The 19,963-nt window shown below is 35.7% G+C and overlaps 2 protein-coding genes and 1 long non-coding RNA gene across 21 annotated transcripts; all 3 read left to right on the forward strand.

Annotated features, from left to right (window-relative positions):
- The first annotated feature begins 1,589 nt into the window (after window positions 1-1,589).
- On the forward strand, window positions 1,590-4,795 carry LOC112172593 (squalene monooxygenase SE1). Its single transcript, XM_024309998.1, has 8 exons — window positions 1,590-1,960; window positions 2,498-2,609; window positions 2,722-2,899; window positions 3,016-3,184; window positions 3,303-3,521; window positions 3,626-3,901; window positions 4,022-4,300; window positions 4,407-4,795. Exons 1-8 carry the CDS (start codon window positions 1,712-1,714, stop codon window positions 4,509-4,511), a joined length of 1,587 nt encoding a protein of 528 aa, XP_024165766.1. The 5' UTR covers window positions 1,590-1,711; the 3' UTR covers window positions 4,512-4,795.
- Window positions 4,796-6,952: 2,157 nt separating this feature from the next.
- On the forward strand, window positions 6,953-10,153 carry LOC112169211 (squalene monooxygenase SE1). Its single transcript, XM_024306205.2, has 8 exons — window positions 6,953-7,238; window positions 7,602-7,713; window positions 7,903-8,077; window positions 8,335-8,506; window positions 8,619-8,837; window positions 8,923-9,198; window positions 9,332-9,610; window positions 9,707-10,153. Exons 1-8 carry the CDS (start codon window positions 7,002-7,004, stop codon window positions 9,839-9,841), a joined length of 1,605 nt encoding a protein of 534 aa, XP_024161973.1. The 5' UTR covers window positions 6,953-7,001; the 3' UTR covers window positions 9,842-10,153.
- Window positions 10,154-12,660: 2,507 nt separating this feature from the next.
- LOC112172334 lies at window positions 12,661-19,626 on the forward strand. Of its 19 annotated transcripts, XR_002925259.1 has the most exons (15): window positions 12,669-13,007; window positions 13,113-13,299; window positions 13,381-13,539; window positions 13,980-14,019; window positions 14,117-14,152; window positions 14,756-14,811; window positions 15,895-16,123; window positions 16,729-16,768; window positions 17,065-17,137; window positions 17,260-17,478; window positions 18,215-18,302; window positions 18,460-18,529; window positions 18,619-18,769; window positions 19,128-19,255; window positions 19,347-19,626. It is a non-coding gene; the product is annotated as an uncharacterized LOC112172334 (long non-coding RNA). The 19 variants fall into 19 exon arrangements; XR_005801784.1 differs by having other exon boundaries at window positions 12,661-13,007; window positions 13,154-13,299; window positions 17,260-18,302; XR_005801777.1 differs by having other exon boundaries at window positions 12,662-13,007; window positions 17,260-18,302; window positions 19,180-19,255.
- Window positions 19,627-19,963: the final 337 nt, after the last annotated feature.

A 19,963-nucleotide genomic window follows, 5' to 3' on the forward strand; every position in this document is an offset into this window, starting at 1 on the left:
TTCTTTTAAGATACATGATCGAAGAGATTAGGTTTCCAACATATCAAAATGCGGAAAGAAAAACTATTTTTTCCTAACTTTACGCAATTTTATTTTAATGAGAGCCAAAACATTGTGAACATGCAGAGAAGTTTTAAATACACACCCCTAATTACTTAATACACACTCCATACTTAATACACCGTTCATTTAATTTCTCATTCTAATATTTTACTAAATACACAACCCAAAGTACCTAAAATATCCTTAATCTAAAAAATCATGAAATATCCTATTATTTGACTATATTAAGGCTACTATTTAATATGATTTGTATATTCTAGTATATTAATTGATGTTTTGTAGATGACCATATTGATTACTTGTGTTAGTTATTGAGAAATCCATAAAGATTTATTATTGTTCACTTTAAATAGATGCATATAAATAGGTTTTGTATTATTTGAGTTCTCATCAACCAAACACCATGTTAATCAAGTATAAAGATGAACATTTAACCAAAACTATATCAGTAGTTTCTTCACAATAGCAGAACTACAAAGTTGTCATTAGAGGGGCCAAACAAATTAACAATTACAAAAAAATTTCACCCGTGATGTTTTATATTAGAAAATAAATGGATTAATCATATCTCTTAGAAAAAAAAAAGGAAATTAACTAAAAAATGGGATCCGTTTTAAAAACATTTAATGTCATTGATTTTGAAATTATAAATATTATGGTTTCTAACCTCATTTAATTACAATTTATATAAGGAAAAATTAAATTAGATAGTTTCTAACTTTATTCTTCTATTAAATTAGGAGGTCATGTATAGAAATTTGTTGTGTTTATCTAATAATTTATACATAAATAGTTTAATATAATGAAAATATGACTATTTCTTTTTCTTCTAATGCATAGATGTCTGTTTTGGTCATTTAACCTACCTACAAAATTTAATTTGAAATATAAAATAATAGGGATGTGTATTAAGTGATTAGAGGTGTGTATTTAAAATTTCTCGAACATGCAACTATTGTAACATAAAAAGAAGAGAAATAGAGATTTAAAGAATGAAGAAATATGAAGAAAGATTTTCTTCTGGGACTGCTGTAGCGGTGTGAGAGTGAAGAGAAGGTTTATCTCGCTGGGTATAGAAATAATTTTTTCTTCCTTTCAAATGTGTCTTTTTTGTAATTTCATAATAAAAAGTAATAATTATTAATTTATATAACTAATTGCTGGGTCTATTAAGAAATTTGCTGAATTGCTGGGTACATTTAGAAACACCCTACATTTTCTTATCACTAATTCATATCATTTTTCAAGAAGGAAAACCTGTTTTACCCTAAGAAAACAAAACTTTGACTACACTATCAGAACGTGAGAAGGTTGAGTAGTTGGTTGGCTCTGTGTAGCAATTTGATCACACTGGTAATTCGTCCCCATGTAAACCCTATTTGGGGTCCCACTCTTCCATAGTCTCCCCCACACCCTACCCCAACCCTCTGAAAAGAAGAAAATCGGTTAAATAACAGTGGCGGGCGCCTCCCCATTTTACCCCCGAAAGCCAGGCAAACTCCTATATAAACACCTTTCATAGCTGTCTCTAGCCATAAGTCCCCTTGCTTCACACTTTTCCCCATACGTAAAAGAAACACAACCAAATCACAACCCAGACGAAGAGAGAAGAAGCAACCAGGTGCTTCTATCTCCCATTGTTTCAATCATGGTTTCTTACGAGTACGTTCTGGGTGGAGTCCTGGCTTCTCTGCTGGCCTCTGTTTTCATCATGATAATCAATAGTAGTAGAAAGGTGAAGGTAGTGGGGGGTGCAAGGAGTGTTAATGGGTTTGTGAGGTTGCCGCAAAACGGTGCGTTTGCGCCGGCGGTGGTGGTGGAGGAGGAGAAAGGTACCGACGTCGTCATTGTCGGAGCCGGAGTTGCCGGTGCAGCTCTTGCTTACACTCTTGCCAAGGTCAGATTTTTTGTGATTTCTTGTTACGATTTTGAGTGGAAAAATTGGGTTTTGATTTGATTGGTTGTTAGTAGGAGACGTAGGGTCATTGTTGATTTGATTGGTTTTTTTGAGGTTCATGTTCACCAACCACAACCACCCAGCTAAGCAAGTCAAAACTTGAAGCCGTCCTATTCTGACTCTGATTGTTTAAGTTTTTTTATTTTCAAATTTCAACTTATTTTTTGGTAAATGAGTCAAATGAGGCTTGGTTATTTTTTTCAGATTTGGATTTGTTGTTGGTACTGATTTGAATAGTGTAGTGCGAAATCTATTGGAAAGATTCCCAGTTTAGAATCAGAGTAATGCAGATCCGAAGTGTTTTTGATTTAGCTAAATTTGGGATGTGAGTGATTTGTGATGAGGTTTGAGGGAATATGTGAATTGAAGAAACATTACCACTGTAAATCAGATCTTGCTGTAAAAGGCTCGGCTTTTTGCAAGCTACAGTTTCAATTTGGGTTTTGAGTTTAAGCAAATGTTTGCTTGTTGTTACAGGAAGGACGCCGTGTACATGTCATCGAAAGAGACTTGAGTGAGCCGGACAGAATTGTTGGCGAGCTGTTGCAGCCTGGGGGTTATCTCAAGTTGATCGAGTTGGGTCTCGAGGGTGAGCAATTTCCTACCCAATTTAGAGCTTCTTTGTTGTTCTTGGATTAGTTTGCCATAGTTTCTGCTCTTACTGAATGATTAGTAATCAACAATATCTATTATGGCTGCAGACTGTGCAAATGAATCCATTGATGCTCAGAAGGTTTTTGGTTATGCTCTCTACAAAGATGGGAAGGATACAAAACTTTCTTATCCCTTGGAAAATTACAGTTCAGATATAGCTGGGAGAAGTTTCCACAATGGGCGTTTCATCCAAAGAATGCGTGAAAAAGCTGCAACTCTTTCAAAGTAATCCTCATTTCCCTCAAGTCTATTAACATTTTTGTGTGTGATTTTTTGTATTTGATTAGTTTTGATGTAATGTGTATCAATTTCTCACTCATGTCCCTGGAATTTCTTTACAGTGTAAAATTGGAACAAGGGACAGTGACAACACTAATTGAAGAAAAGGGCACTATCAAAGGAGTGATTTACAAGAACAAGGCTGGAGAGGAGTTCAGAACATATGCTCCACTAACAATCGTGTGTGATGGCTGCTTTTCAAATCTGCGCAAAAATCTCAGTGCTCCAAAGGTAATGATGTGTACCAAACTTGGGGATATCAATCATTTGTTAAATATTTGAATTCAAATTTAGCACAGAAATGCTTGCTCTTGCATGAGACCAACAGGGTTATTTGTTGTTGCTGCAGGTTGAAAGTCCCTCTTGTTTTGTTGGTTTGGTGTTGGAGAACTGTGACCTGCCACACGCAAATCATGGTCATGTGATTTTGGGAGACCCTTCACCCGTCCTGTTTTATCCTATCAGTAGCACAGAGATTCGTTGTTTGGTTGATGTACCTGGAACAAAAGTTCCTTCAGTAGCTAGTGGTGAAATGGCTAAGTATTTGAAAACCGTGGTGGCTCCTCAGGTATATCTATCAATAATTTGCTCGAATTGATTAGTTGTTTAGTTTTCACTTGATGCACGTACCCACCTGAACTGAACTAATCTTGGGACTACTTTGTATTTCAGATTCCTCCTCAGCTCTACAATTCTTTTATAGCTGCAATTGACAAGGGAAACATCAAATCCATGCAAAACAAAAGCATGGCTGCAAATCCTCTTCCCACTCCTGGTGCACTTTTATTGGGGGATTCATTCAACATGAGGCATCCTTTGACAGGAGGAGGAATGACTGTGGCTCTTGCAGACATCGTTCTTCTTCGGGATCTTCTTAAACCCCTACATGATCTCAATGATGCAGCTGCTTTGTGCAATTACCTTGAATCATTCTACACATTGCGTAAGGTAAAGCCATCATTAAGTTAACTTATAACTAAAAGCATTTTATGTTCCAACAATCTTCACCCAATTTGGAATTGTTTGTGGTTTCTGCTTTGCTGATATCTTGCTTGGTGTTCATTGCAGCCTGTGTCATCTACCATAAACACATTGGCAGGTGCCCTGTACAAGGTGTTTTGTGCATCACCTGATCCAGCAAGACAGGAAATGCGTGAAGCATGTTTTGGTTATTTGAGCCTTGGAGGCATCTGTTCATATGGACCAGTATCTCTTCTCTCTGGTCTTAACCCTCGTCCACTTCACCTATTTCTCCATTTCTTTGCTGTTGCTATCTATGGTGTTGGGCGCTTGATGCTTCCATTCCCTTCTCCTCAACGCACATGGCTTGGGGTTAGATTGATCTTGGTAAGTTAACTGAATATTCCCACTACTTTCTCTACATGTTTGTCAAATACAATATCCTTACACATATATGGCTGCTTATTCAAATATTTCTGGTTTCAATTTTCAGAGTGCATCAGGGATCATATTTCCCATTATAAAGGGTGAAGGAGTTAGACAGATGTTCTTTCCTGCAACAGTACCAGCATATTACAGAGCTCCTCCTGTTCAATGAAGAAATCAAAACAAGCATATTCTCGGAGAAAAATTTGGTACTCGGGTCTTTCTTTTATTGTAAAACCAATCTGTATCGAATCAACAGCATTAGTTCCTTCCACAAAATAAATATCATGATGGAGGTTCAATGCTCAATTTAGGAGAGAAAGAAAACTATGTTCTTAATTCTTTTAGGATTTGTTCTTCTGCAGTGGAGACAAGAAGCTAGGTTTCCCATGAAACGTGTAATTGTATGAAACTATAGCGGTTGGTAAATAATAACATATAAATTTTGGGTCAGTATCCTACTCTCTTGCAAGTTTCAACTACATCTTCTCTATGGCTTTTCACACATGAAGAATATGAACAAAGGTCAGCTATTGCTGGCTTTCCCATTTTTAAATTTCCACCAACCTTGGTTTCTTGTCTCCATTGCCTTTTTCTTTTCTTGTTTTAACTGCATGCCATATCTCTATTTCTGACGTGAAAGCACATTATTCGGAGGGACCACGTTAATTAAATTGCTGAAATAATTGTACATGGTTCATATTCTTCTTTGTCCTTTTGTAATTTTCTTCTTTTACATGATTGTATACTCATTCATGTGTTGCATAAGGGTCACTGCATTAGCAGAATATCAAATATGGTGTGCTGTTTCATTTATGAATAGAATCATATCAACGTACATGGTGATATGTGACATTCACTATTTATTAACTGTCATGAAAAAGAACTATTAAAAGTATTTGAGGGAGGATGGGGAATTGGGATGGTAATTTGGTATTAGGCTAGCTCCAGTGTACCCAATATATATATATATATATATATATATAGCTCAACACCTAACATCCAATCATTTACATATCAAGTTTCCCAGAGTTTTACATCCCATAATCATATCGACTCACTTGTATTCACTGAGAGATGCAAAAGTTGTTCAGTCCTTTACTTCTGTAAATAGTGAGTAGTCTAGGCTTTAATTAGTTCTCAAAATACAATTTACCCAGAAAATAGTGAACAAAATTTACTGCAATTAACATGATTTCTTATACTGAGTATCAGCATATTCATAACACCAATATCCTCTTGTTGGATGATTGCATTTGGGGCAGGAAATATCCTAAACATAAAGTCTTGTACGTACCTGATAATAGTGGTAAGCTAAAAGTTGCTGTCCTGCTTACTTCAATCTTGTGTCTACAAAATTTATTGAAACTGACAAGAGGTTAGGTAGTGCAGTTGATCAGTTAGGTCAAAACAATCAGTCTACATCTAAAAGCACGAGATTCTTCCTCATGCTTAATATGTCTAACAGGCCATATAAGTTCACACTGTGAACCCTTCTTTATTTCAAATTTTCAATATCAGCTTAAGCTTTTGGAATTCAGTAGTTCTCATATGTAACAGCGCTTTGATTATAGGAAATTCGTGTTTGATACCACCGATCTATATCTCCACTCTACTTCCTTTTCGATTTGCAGATTGTTTGAATGAAACATGATTGCTCACATAGCTCAATAAAACTCATTGTAGTTAGCTACTTAGACACGAGAAAGATTACTGGAAATACTTTTTTACAAATACAGTGAGAAAACTTCAGCCATTTCAGTCTGCCAGTTGTCTGTAGTTGAAAAATAGTGTATAAATATGAGTAAATATACCAATAATACGCAGGTGCACGCATTAGATAGATTCAAATTTAAAAACGATTGTCACCCTGACTTGACCCAGCAGCCACCTGTGTGATAGACTATTGTAGGAGACTGCAGACACAGTCTGTATTTTTCTGTAATTTGTTTATATGATTGGAGAAATGTTTTTTCTTCTCTCTTACCTTTTATTGTTTTAATTTATCAGTTGTGATCACCCCCTGTTTAGCACCCATGGTTTCAAAAACTAAAGAAAATTTGTTTTTGACCTTGCATCTCTGGATTTGTTAATATCTGTATTAAATATATGTTATCCACAACTTCCCACATATCACCAACCCTATCTCTGACCAAAATCCAGTCATACTTGGACAGCCATTCAAGGGCCACTCAATCACTTACCATGAACATCATCTTTAGGCAGTTAAAATCATTATATTGATGAGTGATGACAAATTTCTTTGTGGAGTTAATTGAGAGTTAATTGGTAATAGGTGAAGAAGACCAATAGTAATTTTTGGGGGTGTCCTGTTTTTCAGTTTGCCAGACTCCCACGTTTGATTGATATTGTCCTTAACTACTCATGTCCGTTAGATCCATCTCGTTGTGGTGATATATTGACACTAGACTTTTTTTTGGTACAAATATTTTAATGGAGAATCCTATATTGCCAACCTTTCTCTTACTGTATATACAAACCTTTTCAAATGGTGGGCGCTTGACTTATCCGTGTTTTAATCACATAAACCCCCGAATTGCTCAAAAAGCAGTTTTTGAAAGTTGTCTGAGTCTATATAAAGGCGCCAAGTTTAGTTGTAGCACAAACCCAAACACTTGCCGTAGTGCCTCGGAGAACTAAAATGGATTACCTGTATACAACAGGAGCAGTCATAGCTTCATTGTTGAGTGTTGTTTTCTTATACACTTTTAGAGGGAAGAGGAAGAATGTCAAAGCTTCAATGAAGACTCAAAATGGGAAGCTTTTGAAGAGCTCTGGAAATGGAATGTGTTTGCCGGCAAAGATGGGTGCAAGTCCTGACATTGTCATTGTTGGAGCTGGAGTTGTTGGTTCGGCACTTGCTTATACTCTTGGGAAGGTGACACTCTCTAATTCAATCTCTAAGAGGGCTCTATTTCTATGCCTCTTTCTATGCTGATCTGATATAAAACTTTCATTATATAATGTTTAAGATGGACATTTCATTAAGGAATATTGAAGGGTATTGGATCTGTTTGGGGTTTCCAGATTTACTGAATTGTGGTAAATTTGGAAACCCTTCTAGTTCTTTAGCCACTCAGTTTAGAATAAATGGTTATTAGCTTATACATAGTAGCAACTATATCATAAGTAGCAACTATATCATAGTGTTACGATCTCTGAAATCTATATATAATGTCCGGGTTCCTTAAATTGATTTCCTTTGAGTTTGGCAGTGTTCTTACAATATGTGCATTTGCAGGATGGCCGCCAAGTGCATGTGATTGAAAGAGACTTGACTGAACCAGATAGAATTGTTGGTGAACTGCTACAACCTGGGGGATATCTGAGATTGATTGAGTTGGGCCTTGAAGGTGAGCAAGGATACTTGTTGATATGAAGATAATAAACTTGATATGAAGTTAATAAACATGAGTACTTACAGGTTGTATTATTTGCACTATATATTCTGTATAATTTTGTGCAGGTCTTAAATAGTTGAGCTTTCTTCTCTTTTTCCTCTTTTAGTTAGACTTGCTGATATGATTGTTTTGCTGAATTAGATTGTGTGAATGAGATTGATGCTCAGAGAGTTTTTGGCTATGCGCTTTACAAGGATGGGAAAAGTTCCAAGCTGCCATATCCCTTGGAAAACTTCCATCCAGATGTGGCTGGCAGAAGCTTTCACCATGGCCGTTTCATTCAAAGGATGCGTGAAAAAGCTGCATCTCTTCCCAAGTATGTTCCTCTGCTTTAAATGTTTCCGAACTATTCTGCTTTCACTAGGATGGCCTTCTGTTTTGTAATTGAAAGTTGTAGAAATCTGCTTCAGTCTTTTCTTTCAAGTATTAACAATGGTTCAGGGAATTTGAGTTGTATGACATACTATTTTTTTTTTTTGAGATACTGATTTCCATCATAATATGTCTATTATAGAGGATTTGCGTGTTCTATTGAAAAACTTATTACTGTCCTAACTAAAAGTTTGATATCAGTGTAAGATTGGAACAAGGCACAGTGACATCTCTGCTTGAAGAACAGGGTACTGTCAAAGGGGTCCAATACAAATCCAAAGGCAGTGATCAGGAGCTCACCACACACGCTCCCCTCACAATAGTCTGTGATGGTTGCTATTCAAACTTGCGACGCTCTCTCTGTGATGCGAAGGTGAAGCTAACATGTTAATGAAATAGCAAGAACATGAAGATATGATTGATCGATTTGATACTTGGAAGTTTTGAATAGAAAATATTCATGGTCATTTTAATTATTTCTGCAGGTTGATATTCCTTCATGTTTTGTTGGTTTAGTTCTTGAGAATTGCCAGCTACCATACGCAAATCATGGGCATGTGATATTAGCAGATCCTTCACCGATACTGTTTTATCCTATCAGCAGCACCGAGATTCGCTGCCTGGTTGATGTACCAGGCCAGAAAGTGCCTTCAATTTCCAGTGGTGATATGGCTCACTACTTGAAAACAAAAGTGGCACCCCAAGTATGTGCAGTTTGCTTCACATGGTTTGTTTTGATTTCTACTTCTGTTATCTAACTCTTTGGACTAATAAGTTGTACAATTGCAGGTTCCAATTGAGCTGCATGCCGCTTTCTTGGCTGCCATTGATAATGGAAACATAAAATCAATGCCGAACAGAAGCATGCCTGCTGCTCCTCATCCCACCCCTGGTGCCTTTCTAATGGGGGATGCAGTCAATATGCGCCATCCTTTAACTGGAGGAGGCATGACTGTGGCTCTATCGGACATTGTGGTTGTTAGGGATCTTCTAAGACCTCTGGACAATCTCAATGATGCATCAGCTCTTTGCAAATACCTCGAGTCATTCTATACTCTTCGTAAGGTAAGCAGCCTCCATATCTAATAATTTTAGCACACATTATAGTGATATATCGTTTTGAAAACTTGTTAATGAGGCCAAATGGTATTGATTTCAGCTCAAACTTAGTATTAAGAGACTGCTTGTTTTTCTGCAGCCTGTGTCTTCTACCATAAACACATTGGCAGGTGCTCTATACAAGGTGTTCTGTGCATCTCCTGATCCAGCAAGGAAAGAAATGAGGGAAGCATGCTTTGACTACTTGAGTCTTGGTGGCATGTTTTCCAATGGACCTCTGGCTCTTCTCTCTGGTCTAAATCCTCATCCATTGAGCTTGATTCTCCACTTCTTTGCCGTGGCTATCTACGCTGTTGGGCGGCTGTTACTTCCATTCCCTTCACCCAAACGCATGTGGATTGGAGCTAGATTGATTTTGGTGTGCATCTCTTCCTTCTCTATGACTTTTTGGGGCTGTATTTAGACATTCTATAGCAAGACCTTATACATGTATTGATTTTGCTTCATTTTGCAGGGTGCATCAGGGATCATTTTCCCGATAATCAGCACTGAAGGAGTAAGACCAATGTTCTTCCCTGTAATGGTTCCATCCTATCACAGAGCTCCTCCTGTTAATTTATATGACTTTGATAACAAGGCAATCAGATAAACAAGAAGAAATAATTTAGGGCATGGAGCGGCTTTCAAAAAAATTTTTTGAAAAGGGCTAGTGTGGCTGCCCTTAAACCTTGATTAATGAAATTGCAGAATACAAGGGAGAACGTAAAGCCTGAACCTCATATTACAATAAGCATAAAGAGAACATAGATTCTAAGGTAAGCTAGTTTGTATGAATATAGATTCTTCGATGTAAAAATTTCTGGTCTTAATCCATGCTTGAGTTTGAAAAGAAAATCATTGTACTGAAGAACCTGAAATCGAATGTATTACTCACATTGTGACATTAAAGAGCTTGCACAGATGTTATACTTCATTTACGATGGGAGCCACAACTACTGTTGGATGCCTCTAACAAAAGAGCAATCATTCCATTCCACAAGCTGTTAATTAGGTAGTGAAATGAGAGAGTTCACCCGTCGTATCATATGGCTCAGAAAGTAGATCCGCAACATGTATCTACTTCACACTTGCTGTGGTTAGAATCTTAGGTCTCATCAAAAAGCCCGCGGATCAAGTGGGCCGATAGAGGCCCGCCGGCCCTGAGGGCTTTTAGCCCGGCCAGGCCCGTCAAAAAACCCGCAAAAGCCCGCCTTGGTGGGCCGAGGGCCGACCCGCCAAAAGCCCTCAAAAACCCGGCCCGGCCGTCTAGGCCAGGCCCGTAAAAGCCCGTAAAATATTATATATATATGTGTAGATATGTGTGTGTGTGTGTTTATAAATATATATATACACACACTCACACATAGATATATATTTGTGTGTGTGTTTATATATATATATATATATGTGTGTGTGTGTGTGTTATATATATATAGAAAAGATATATATGCATTACCGCATAATAAATATATATATATATATATAGATATATATTATATGCGTGTGTGTGTTTATATATATATAATTATATATATATAGATATATATATGTGTGTGTGTGTGTGTGTGTGTGTGTGTGGAAGTTCTTATACTTCTATTATTCTATATAGAATATGTGCATATATATATATATATATTCTACATATCGGTTGACTAATTCGATCGGATTCGAAAATATGGTGAAATTGGCTAAATTTTGTACCACACTCATAATTTATTGTAATAAACTCATCCAACGGTCGGTTTTTCCATTTTCTTTGAATTGATATGGATTGCTCTTTGGAGTATATGATATATAAATATAGGTTTATAAGAGTAACTAAGTTTGACATAGTTGATCGAATTCGAAACGATAACCAAATTGGCTGGATTTTCTACAACCACCATAAAACATTACAATCTCTCAATCGAGCGGTTGGTTTCTCTGAATTCATTTTCCACTTCATGATTGCTTTAGAATGAACCTAAACAATTTAAATACAATGAATATGTCATACAACTTTAGGAGGAAAATTGGTATAGACCAATGTGTTTGTAATTAAAATTAATTTGTTTTATCTTATGTCCACGCACATCCATTGATGAAATATATACAAACGTGATGTGAAAAAATAAGCACGTTTCGAGGTTGTCACGGCATCGGTCAACCAATAAAACATATAAGTGTCTACGGTTGACTAATCCGATCGGATTCGAAAATATGGTGAAATTGGCTAAATTTTTTACCACACTTATAATTTATTGTAATAAACTCATCCAACGGTCGGTTTTTTCATTTTCTTTGAATTGATAGGGGTTGCTCTTTGGAGTGTATGATATATAAATATAAGTTTATATGAGTAACTAGGTTTGACCTAGTTGATCGAATTCGAAACGAGAACCAAATTGACTGGATTTTCTAAAACCACCATAAAACATTACAATCTCTTCATCGAGCGGTTGGTATCTCCGAATTCATTTTCCACTTCATGGTTGCTTTAGAATGAACCTAAACAATTTAAATACAATGAATGTCATACAACTTTAGGAGGAAAATTGGTATAGACTAATGTGTTTGTAATTAAAATTAATTTTTTTTATCTTATGTCCACGCACATCCATTGATGGAATATATACAAACGTGATGTGAAAAAATAAGCACGTTTCGAGGTTATCACGGCATCGGTCAACCAATAAAACATATAAGTGTCTACGGTTGACTAATCCGATCGGATTCGAAAATATGGTGAAATTGGCTAAATTTTTTACCACACTCATAATTTATTGTAATAAACTCATCCAACGGTCGGTTTTTTCATTTTCTTTGAATTGATAGGGGTTGCTCTTTGGAGTGTATGATATATAAATATAAGTTTATATGAGTAACTAGGTTTGACCTAGTTGATCGAATTCGAAACGAGAACCAAATTGGCTGGATTTTCTAAAACCACCATAAAACATTACAATGTCTTCATCGAGCGGTTGGTTTCTCCGAATTCATTTTCCACTTCATGGTTGCTTTAGAGTGAACCTAAACAATTTAAATACAATGAATATGTCATACAACTTTAGAAGGAAAATTGGTATAGACCAATGTGTTTGTAATTAAAATTAATTTTTTTTATCTTATGTCCACGCACATCCATTGATGGAATATATACAAACGTGATGTGAAAAAATAAGCACGTTTCGAGGTTGTCACGGCATCGGTCAACCAATGAAACATGTAAGTGTCTACGGTTGACTAATCCGATCGGATTCGAAAATATGGTGAAATTGGCTAAATTTTTTACCACACTCATAATTTATTGTAATAAACTCATCCAACGGTCGGTTTTTTCATTTTCTTTGAATTGATAGGGGTTGCTCTTTGGAGTGTATGATATATTTTTCTATATATAAAGGATGAAAAATACTGTTTTACTGTTTCTTATAAGGGGCGGAAAAGCCCTATTTGTCCTCACTGTTGGAGGAGAATATCAAGAAGGTGGAAAAGTCGTTTCTGTCCTTGCAGTTTTCTGTGTTGGATAGGGATGGTTGTCGGGTTTGGAATTCAGCCACTCAGATCAAGAAAGAAAAAAGCAAAAGAAGAGAAAAGAAAGGAAAAGAAGAATCGAAGAGAGGGGAAGATCTCGCCGATAACCTTCGGGTTTTTGGCTTCTGGGTTTTAAAAGGTAATCCTGATCTTAAAAGTTTCCTCGCCAATCTGCTTGATTAGAAACTTGAAAAACAAAGCTTGGTTGAGACAGAGGAAGAACAGAAGGACAAGAAGATCGAGGAGGACGAAGATGGAACTGGGTAATCGATTTTCAAGTCGTGTTTTTTTTTTTTTTTCCAGTTTGTTCTAATCGATTGAAGCTTTAGATTGTTTGTTTTTGTGGTTTAATTCAAAATTTCTTTCAGGTCTTAAAATACTCTAGAATGGTTTTCTCCATTGTCCGCAGAGAAAAGAAGAGTCCGAATTGGACCTAGGCTTTTCAGCGACCAATGGCTCATTTTGAGTTACGAGCAAAATGTCAGAGGTACTGGGCATTGGTTATGGGGTCGCCCTAGGAAAAGGAAGGCTTAATTTTGTGCTCCTCTTATGAAGGTTCTCTATCTCTAAATTCAAGTTTCAGATTTCTGTTGTGAAGAAATACTGTGATTGTATTTATTTCATCATTGATTGCAGGTGCTTCTTGACAATGGGAAGACGGAGAGGCTCATCTTGGCTCATCAATCAGGATTAGAAGCTTCCCAACCGGCTCTAACTCAATATCGGGTGCTTGGTCCTATGATAAATGGATGCTCATGGATTGAATTACAACCACTCACTAGCCAAAAGCATCAGGTGAATTTTTCCTTGGACAGTTTATAGAAATCGGTGAATTTTTCTTTTTTGGTCTTTGGTTGCATGTAATTTTTGTTGAATTTGTTCTTCATTTGTTGAGGTAGCATTCGTGTTCTTAGCTTCTGGGTTTGGATGTTGTGTAATAATATCTTTATTCACAATTACTCATCACTTTTACTATGATTCTGGGTATAAAAGTTTCAAAGTACGGAAGACATATGATTGGATGAGCAAAGAATTGAAATTTCATATCTCGATGGTTTACAATTGCTTTACTGTGCTGAATCGATGCCAAAAAAACAAAGATTTGCAATCTTAGATTCAACCTTAAGGATGTCTTTTGACTCTAATTGTTGTTCTTTTTAATTTTTTCTTTAGTGGGTATATCTCTACTCTGCTAACAATTTATCTGATTTCTGTTTATTGTGGTTGTCTTGCAGTTGGTTACTATTTGGTTGGAGCGCAAGGATTCCTTAGCTGGTAATTTTTCTACATCAATAATGTTTGTGTTGATTCATTGATTTGATTGGTTCCTTTTTCTCCATGCTCATGCCTGAAGGGTCATGTATATTCTCAGGCTTGCAAGACTATGAGTTTTGGCACACTTGAAATGGTAATAAATTTGTACGTATATAATTTCAGTTTTAGGAAATTGTATTTGTTGATGTGGGAAAGGATTGACTGTGTCTTTATTTTTCTCTCTGTTCGTGACACATGCTCTGCTGATCAATTTTATTTGTGTGGAGTACAATTAGGAATTATATGGAAATATCTGTAGGTACTTTTTCAACAATCTTCATTCTGTGAGTTGTGCCACGTTATTGTATTTTATTTTATACACATTAGTGTATTGAAACTGCTATTATTTATGAGTTTCAAAGTATGAGCGGCAACTTTTTGTTCTTCTTAACATGTATAAAATGATATGGCTGAAGCTCCGAGTATACCGACACATCTCTTTGTTCTTGCTATTTGACCAAATTTAAACTGATGCTTTATGAGGTTTCGGGATCTAGCTTATGGGGCTTCCTTCTGTTTATGGCTGAGCAACTTAACTTTGATCTCTGTCTTTGTTTTTGGAAATGCATATATGATCTTTTGGTAGTTAGACCTCAGAAAAATTTCAGTTAAGCTGTGATTCTGTACTCATGGAGATTTTCCATTTACATACTTGGCTCACATTTAAGTTCACTATTTTTTCTATTTTTGTTTGCAGCTGATTGTGTGACAGAGTAAAATCCTCACCCTTCAATATATCTGATAGCTGCAGAGGTACCTGACTAATCATTGTTATTGGACCCTATTTTGGGAAGCAAATATTCTTTTTTGCTCTGATAAATGATAATGGTGATGATATTGATAACTTCGATCATTCTAGAATTGTATATGGTAACGAGAGTTGCGTCCTATAGTTAAATCACAGTTTGGTTGTGATCTTTCAAAAGGTTTTTGTGCTGCAAAACTGTAGCAAGTCTCCTTTGATTTTGTTTGCGCTTTGTTTCCTTTGGTTTCTTTTGATTGATCCTCTTGAATCTTTGTGTATAATTCGAAAGTTTTTCTTTCTTATTCTGATTTTAGATTGTAAATACTGTTTCTGTATTGTTTTCTTCGTTCCTTTATCATGCTAGAGGGATGCATAAACAAAATTTATACATTTCAATTGATTAGTAAATTGGAATGAAGGAGGTAACCCAGTTAATTAAGTCTACCTTCTATAGAAAGAGTTTCACATTTCCAATAAGCAAGGCAGGCTTGGACATCCCCATCATTAATAGGTGGCCTGAGTTATTCTTCCATGAATAAAGGGAGCGGCAATGTGTTTTCCTAAGTTATCTATTAACAGAGAGCCACATATAGTCTTATACTCACTATTGGAACAAGATTAACAATGGTGGGAGATGATAAAAGAGAGCTTCGTCTATTGATGATCAGCGGATTGACGGAGGTCTTGGCATTGCTTTGTTTTTCTCCCCTTCATTAAGCTTTTCAGAGTAGTCCTAAAATCCAAATAACCTTTAGCAAGCTTAAAGATATCGCAACAGCTACTTCAGTTATTTTGAAAGAAAAGTAGCAGGAAGCCCTCACTCCTAGAGGTTATAGCCTCCAATTGAGAATAAGATTTTTCATGAAGACATCATCATAACTAATTTCACAACATAGAGAATTTATGATCAGCAAGGAAAGTTAGACGCACATCAATATTAGAAGCTGTATACTTTTAGGTGTATAATCTGCAACAAAAGTTATAGTTGCAATTCTATCTGTTTGTGGATTAAGAAACTAAATCGAAATGTAGTTTACAAGCTAGCTAATTTATCTTATTGTAATCCTTACATACCATTGTTTTTTATCTAGGCTGTTGGCATTAACAGAACCAAGCCAAATCCTAAAGGCGAAACCCACAAGCATTGATATACAGAGTTGCAGTCATATAAGAGCTGAAGACACAAATGCAACTTCTAAAAGTTCCTCACAAGATGGCCAGACAGAGAGAGACTCAGATTACTCTTCAAATAAGAATTGGTGTCGTGATGAGCCATTATCTATATCTACCATCTAATTACGAAGTAATCATTTATAATTGGTAAGCCTATAGAAGACAAATGTGCCTGCAATTTTCGGACAGTAGGAATGAGGAGTAGTTGAAGCCATTCCCTGACCTTGACTATATGTGTCAATAATAGAGCTCCTGCAACTTCTAGATATCTTTTCCTTTAATTATGCTGTTTTACTAAGCAAGAATACGTGAGTACTGGTCCACTCATCATAAAATTTGTATCTGCATTCCTATTTACTTTTAATAGATTAGTCTCCAACTTAATGGTGTGAGCATGTACAACTTTTAAAGATAGGATCTTTGGTATCTCAGTTATGCTGAACAAGTCGCCTTTAATATCTTTGCCAGCTTAAAGCACTCATTGATACAATCATAAACATGCCAGAGGAAAATCCTGCTGAAAATAATATGGTCACTGAATCCCCTCCTATATTTGACTCGATTTCTTAGTATTTTTTTTTTATGTTATTTGTTGTTGGGACGTCATTATTTCCAGTTTTTGTCGATCAACATTGGGGATTTGTTTGTTGTCTTGCAAGTTTCCGTGCTTTTGAGGCTGAAATTGTTACTTTTTTTTATGTTTTGGTGTCATGATCTTTTGATTTTATTCCTTGGCCCTTTCAAATTTGTAGGGTTGCAGTTTATGTATATTGAGGTAGCAAAACCACTAAGGTAATTGAACTTATTGGATTATCTCTGCAAATAAATTAAAATGATCAATCTCTGAACATTTGGTCCGGTTTTTCCTATTATTGGGAAATTTTGACAGATAGATAATGCAGATAAGATTGATCTGTTTGGATCTTCTATTGTTGTTAGTTTGTGCAATTGAAACACTTATTTTTAAAGTCTTACATTTTCTTACAACCATAGTTGTTAATAAATCCAAGGCTCCTTATTAGCATTTTCATTGTTATTATTAAGTTTTATCAGTGATATGCCTGAGATGTCAAGTTGTGTTTATGCAGTATGATCATGTGCTATTTGGTGCCTGCCACACCATCTTCACTACTTATTACGCCTTAGTCAGACTGTCAGAGGGTATGTAAAACTATTTGATATGCTCATAGTTTAATAAATTTTTAGACATCCTGTATTATTTTTGCAATATTTTAAATATTTTTTGACGAGTAATATTTATCTCCAGTGTACTTTCATTTCAGTAGGACTTTTGGTATGGTGTTAAGAACATCGAGTAATGGAGCCGACTCAGAAGAAATCACCAGCTTCAATGGCATATTTTGTCTCAAGAAGAATGTGTCAACATTGATACAGTTATTGGCATTGACAAAAAACCTAAAAACCAAGTCAAGCCATATGGTCTAGATAATGAAACTACTGGAGAGCTGAGAGAGATCCAGATATAGCGGTACCTGAAGATGGTATTTACCGATTCAGGAAGTGTCAGAACCAGGATATCTTTTATGAGAATGATAGATAACCATTTGTTGCATGCGATTATTTAGCTATTTAACATTTCTTCTGTACAAATGATTTTAATATCTTGGATCAACTTTCAGGTTTAATATATTTTTTTTTGAACCTCTATATGTTCGATCTCTTTGGTCTAGAAAAAGATGGTCAAAACAATGCCCATTTTAAGTTTTACGTTTGCAGCATGTTTTGGAACTTTTGGACTCTTCAAATCACTCTTAGATTAATGCTCAAGTTTCTCCTTTCAAAAAAAAAAAAAAAAAAAAAAAAAAACTGAAGTTTCTTTTTATTTTGAATGAGTTTTTCTTTTTATACTAATCATCCTTTCACAATTTGTAAAATAACAACAATTTGAGTTGACGCTTCTTAGATTAGGAGTTACTCTTACGTATAAATTCAGAAGAACAACCCCGCAGCATTGCGCGGGATCATCTCTTCACTTAAAACCTAAATGCATCCATTTCTTCAACATGATGATTCATTTCACTATGCAAATCAATTAGTTAGTCTGCAGGCTAACTTTCTTTACATATCAAGTGTTTGTACAAATTAACCTTCTGTGGCCTATACTTTTTTTCCTTTTTGCAATCTATAATGTCATCTCAGATACCGGTTGACAAATTTTTAGCTTTCTTAATCGCTAGAACTTCTTGAATTATACCTTATAAAGTGTTTGCATTGCAGATTCAGAAAGGTTTAGGTATGCAAGGGATACATCATTAGAAATAGTCATTTGAACTTCTAGAGCCAGTCATCAGTTTTCGTTTGCTTTGTACGTAAAGCACTACTTTGAAGTTGAGCATTATTGCATTGTTAATAGGAATTTGTACTTGCAATTGTTGGATTTTACAAATAATTAACTCAGTAATGCATGGAGTATGTAAAAGTTATGACAACAAGGTTTAAGGGTATTCTTCTTTTCTTATCAGGTGTGCTTCTTCAGACAGTTTTTCGGGCAGTTACTATGAGTACCTGACTCTGAGGCATGGTTTTATCTCGGTAAGTTAAACAGTTTTAAAACTCATTCTCTTACATTTACGAGGCCTTAGGTCAGACTAAATCTCAAATTCTATGGTTTGTGATTTCAGGCACATTTAGCACCTGAGATCATTTTATTCTCATGCTAATGGGTGAGAGGAGGATTTGGCAAAGGACTGGAAACTGCACTCGAAGCATCTTCGTTGTACTTTACGATTTTCTGAGGAGGTGAAACTGGTCACCCGAGACCATAGGAAGAAGGTCATTTTGTAGAACTTCGTTGTTTTCTTTGGTGCTTTTTTGTTTCTGATTGGTTCAAGACATCTGCTATTGCTGAATATATAATTCTATTTCAATTTGTTGTGAAAACTAGAGAAATCAGGTCAGGAAAGTTTTTTTTTTCTTTTTGAAATAGGCCAGGAAAGTTATGTGCAAGGAGTTGGAGAGATATTTTATTTAATATATGATTTGTGTCCCTGATAATTGATTGTGAGAAATAGTATAATCTTGAGTCAATTTGATTCTAATTTGTAGTCTTGGCTTGAATTTCTTAAAAGTAGCTTGAAAGTTGGTTATTGAATTTGATGTATGAAATTCCCATTTGTTTATTTGTTTTCAGGTAAATTTAAATGTTGAAGAGCCTAACGTTAAAAAATTATATGCAAGCATAGATGGACGGGGAGATATGAAGCTCATTTATGGAACAAAGGATCTTGGAATCCAAGACAAAGGAAGAAGGGAAAACAGGTAAGTACTTAATTACTAGCTAGACTGCTCAAAACCACTTAATTGTCAGATAAACATATCTTCAATCATCCAACACAAAATGTATATGCAGGGGCTTATGACGAAGAAGAATCCACAGCAAAAGCATATGAGTTGGCAGCACTCAAGTAGCGGGGAACATCAACTTCTACAAATTTTCCGATGTAGGATTATGAGAAAGAAATTGATATGTTGAACGCTAAGAAAAAGAAGAGTACTTGCCTCTCTAAGAAGCTATTTATTCATCTTCAAATTAATAAGTTGTTGAGCAACCTACCTTAACTGTTGTAAAAATTTCAAGAGATGAATTTGATCTATCTATTTACTAATTATTTGAAAGCTTTTTGTTGAAACCTGTTAAATATCAAAGTCATACAAAATTGCTCTCTATAAATGAGTGGAAGCAAAATGACACATCTTCAATTTTTCATTTGTGTTTGATTAAGTATTTAGTAGCAATATATAGCTCTCCATGTACCCTTTCAAATTATAAGGCAATTTCAATTTCACAAGAATTGGAAACGAAAACCCATTAATGTTTGAAAAAAGAAAAGGTCATCTCAAGGACCCGGTAGTAGAACAAGAAGAGGAAGAAGAAGCTGCATATATACAAAAGGAAAATGGTAGCGAAATGGGCGTTCACTCACCCGCAGCAAAGCGCGGGCTGCCTACTCGTAAATATAAGTTTAT

This window comes from Rosa chinensis, chromosome 6 (genome assembly GCF_002994745.2).
Source record: "Rosa chinensis cultivar Old Blush chromosome 6, RchiOBHm-V2, whole genome shotgun sequence".
NCBI lineage: Eukaryota > Viridiplantae > Streptophyta > Magnoliopsida > Rosales > Rosaceae > Rosa > Rosa chinensis.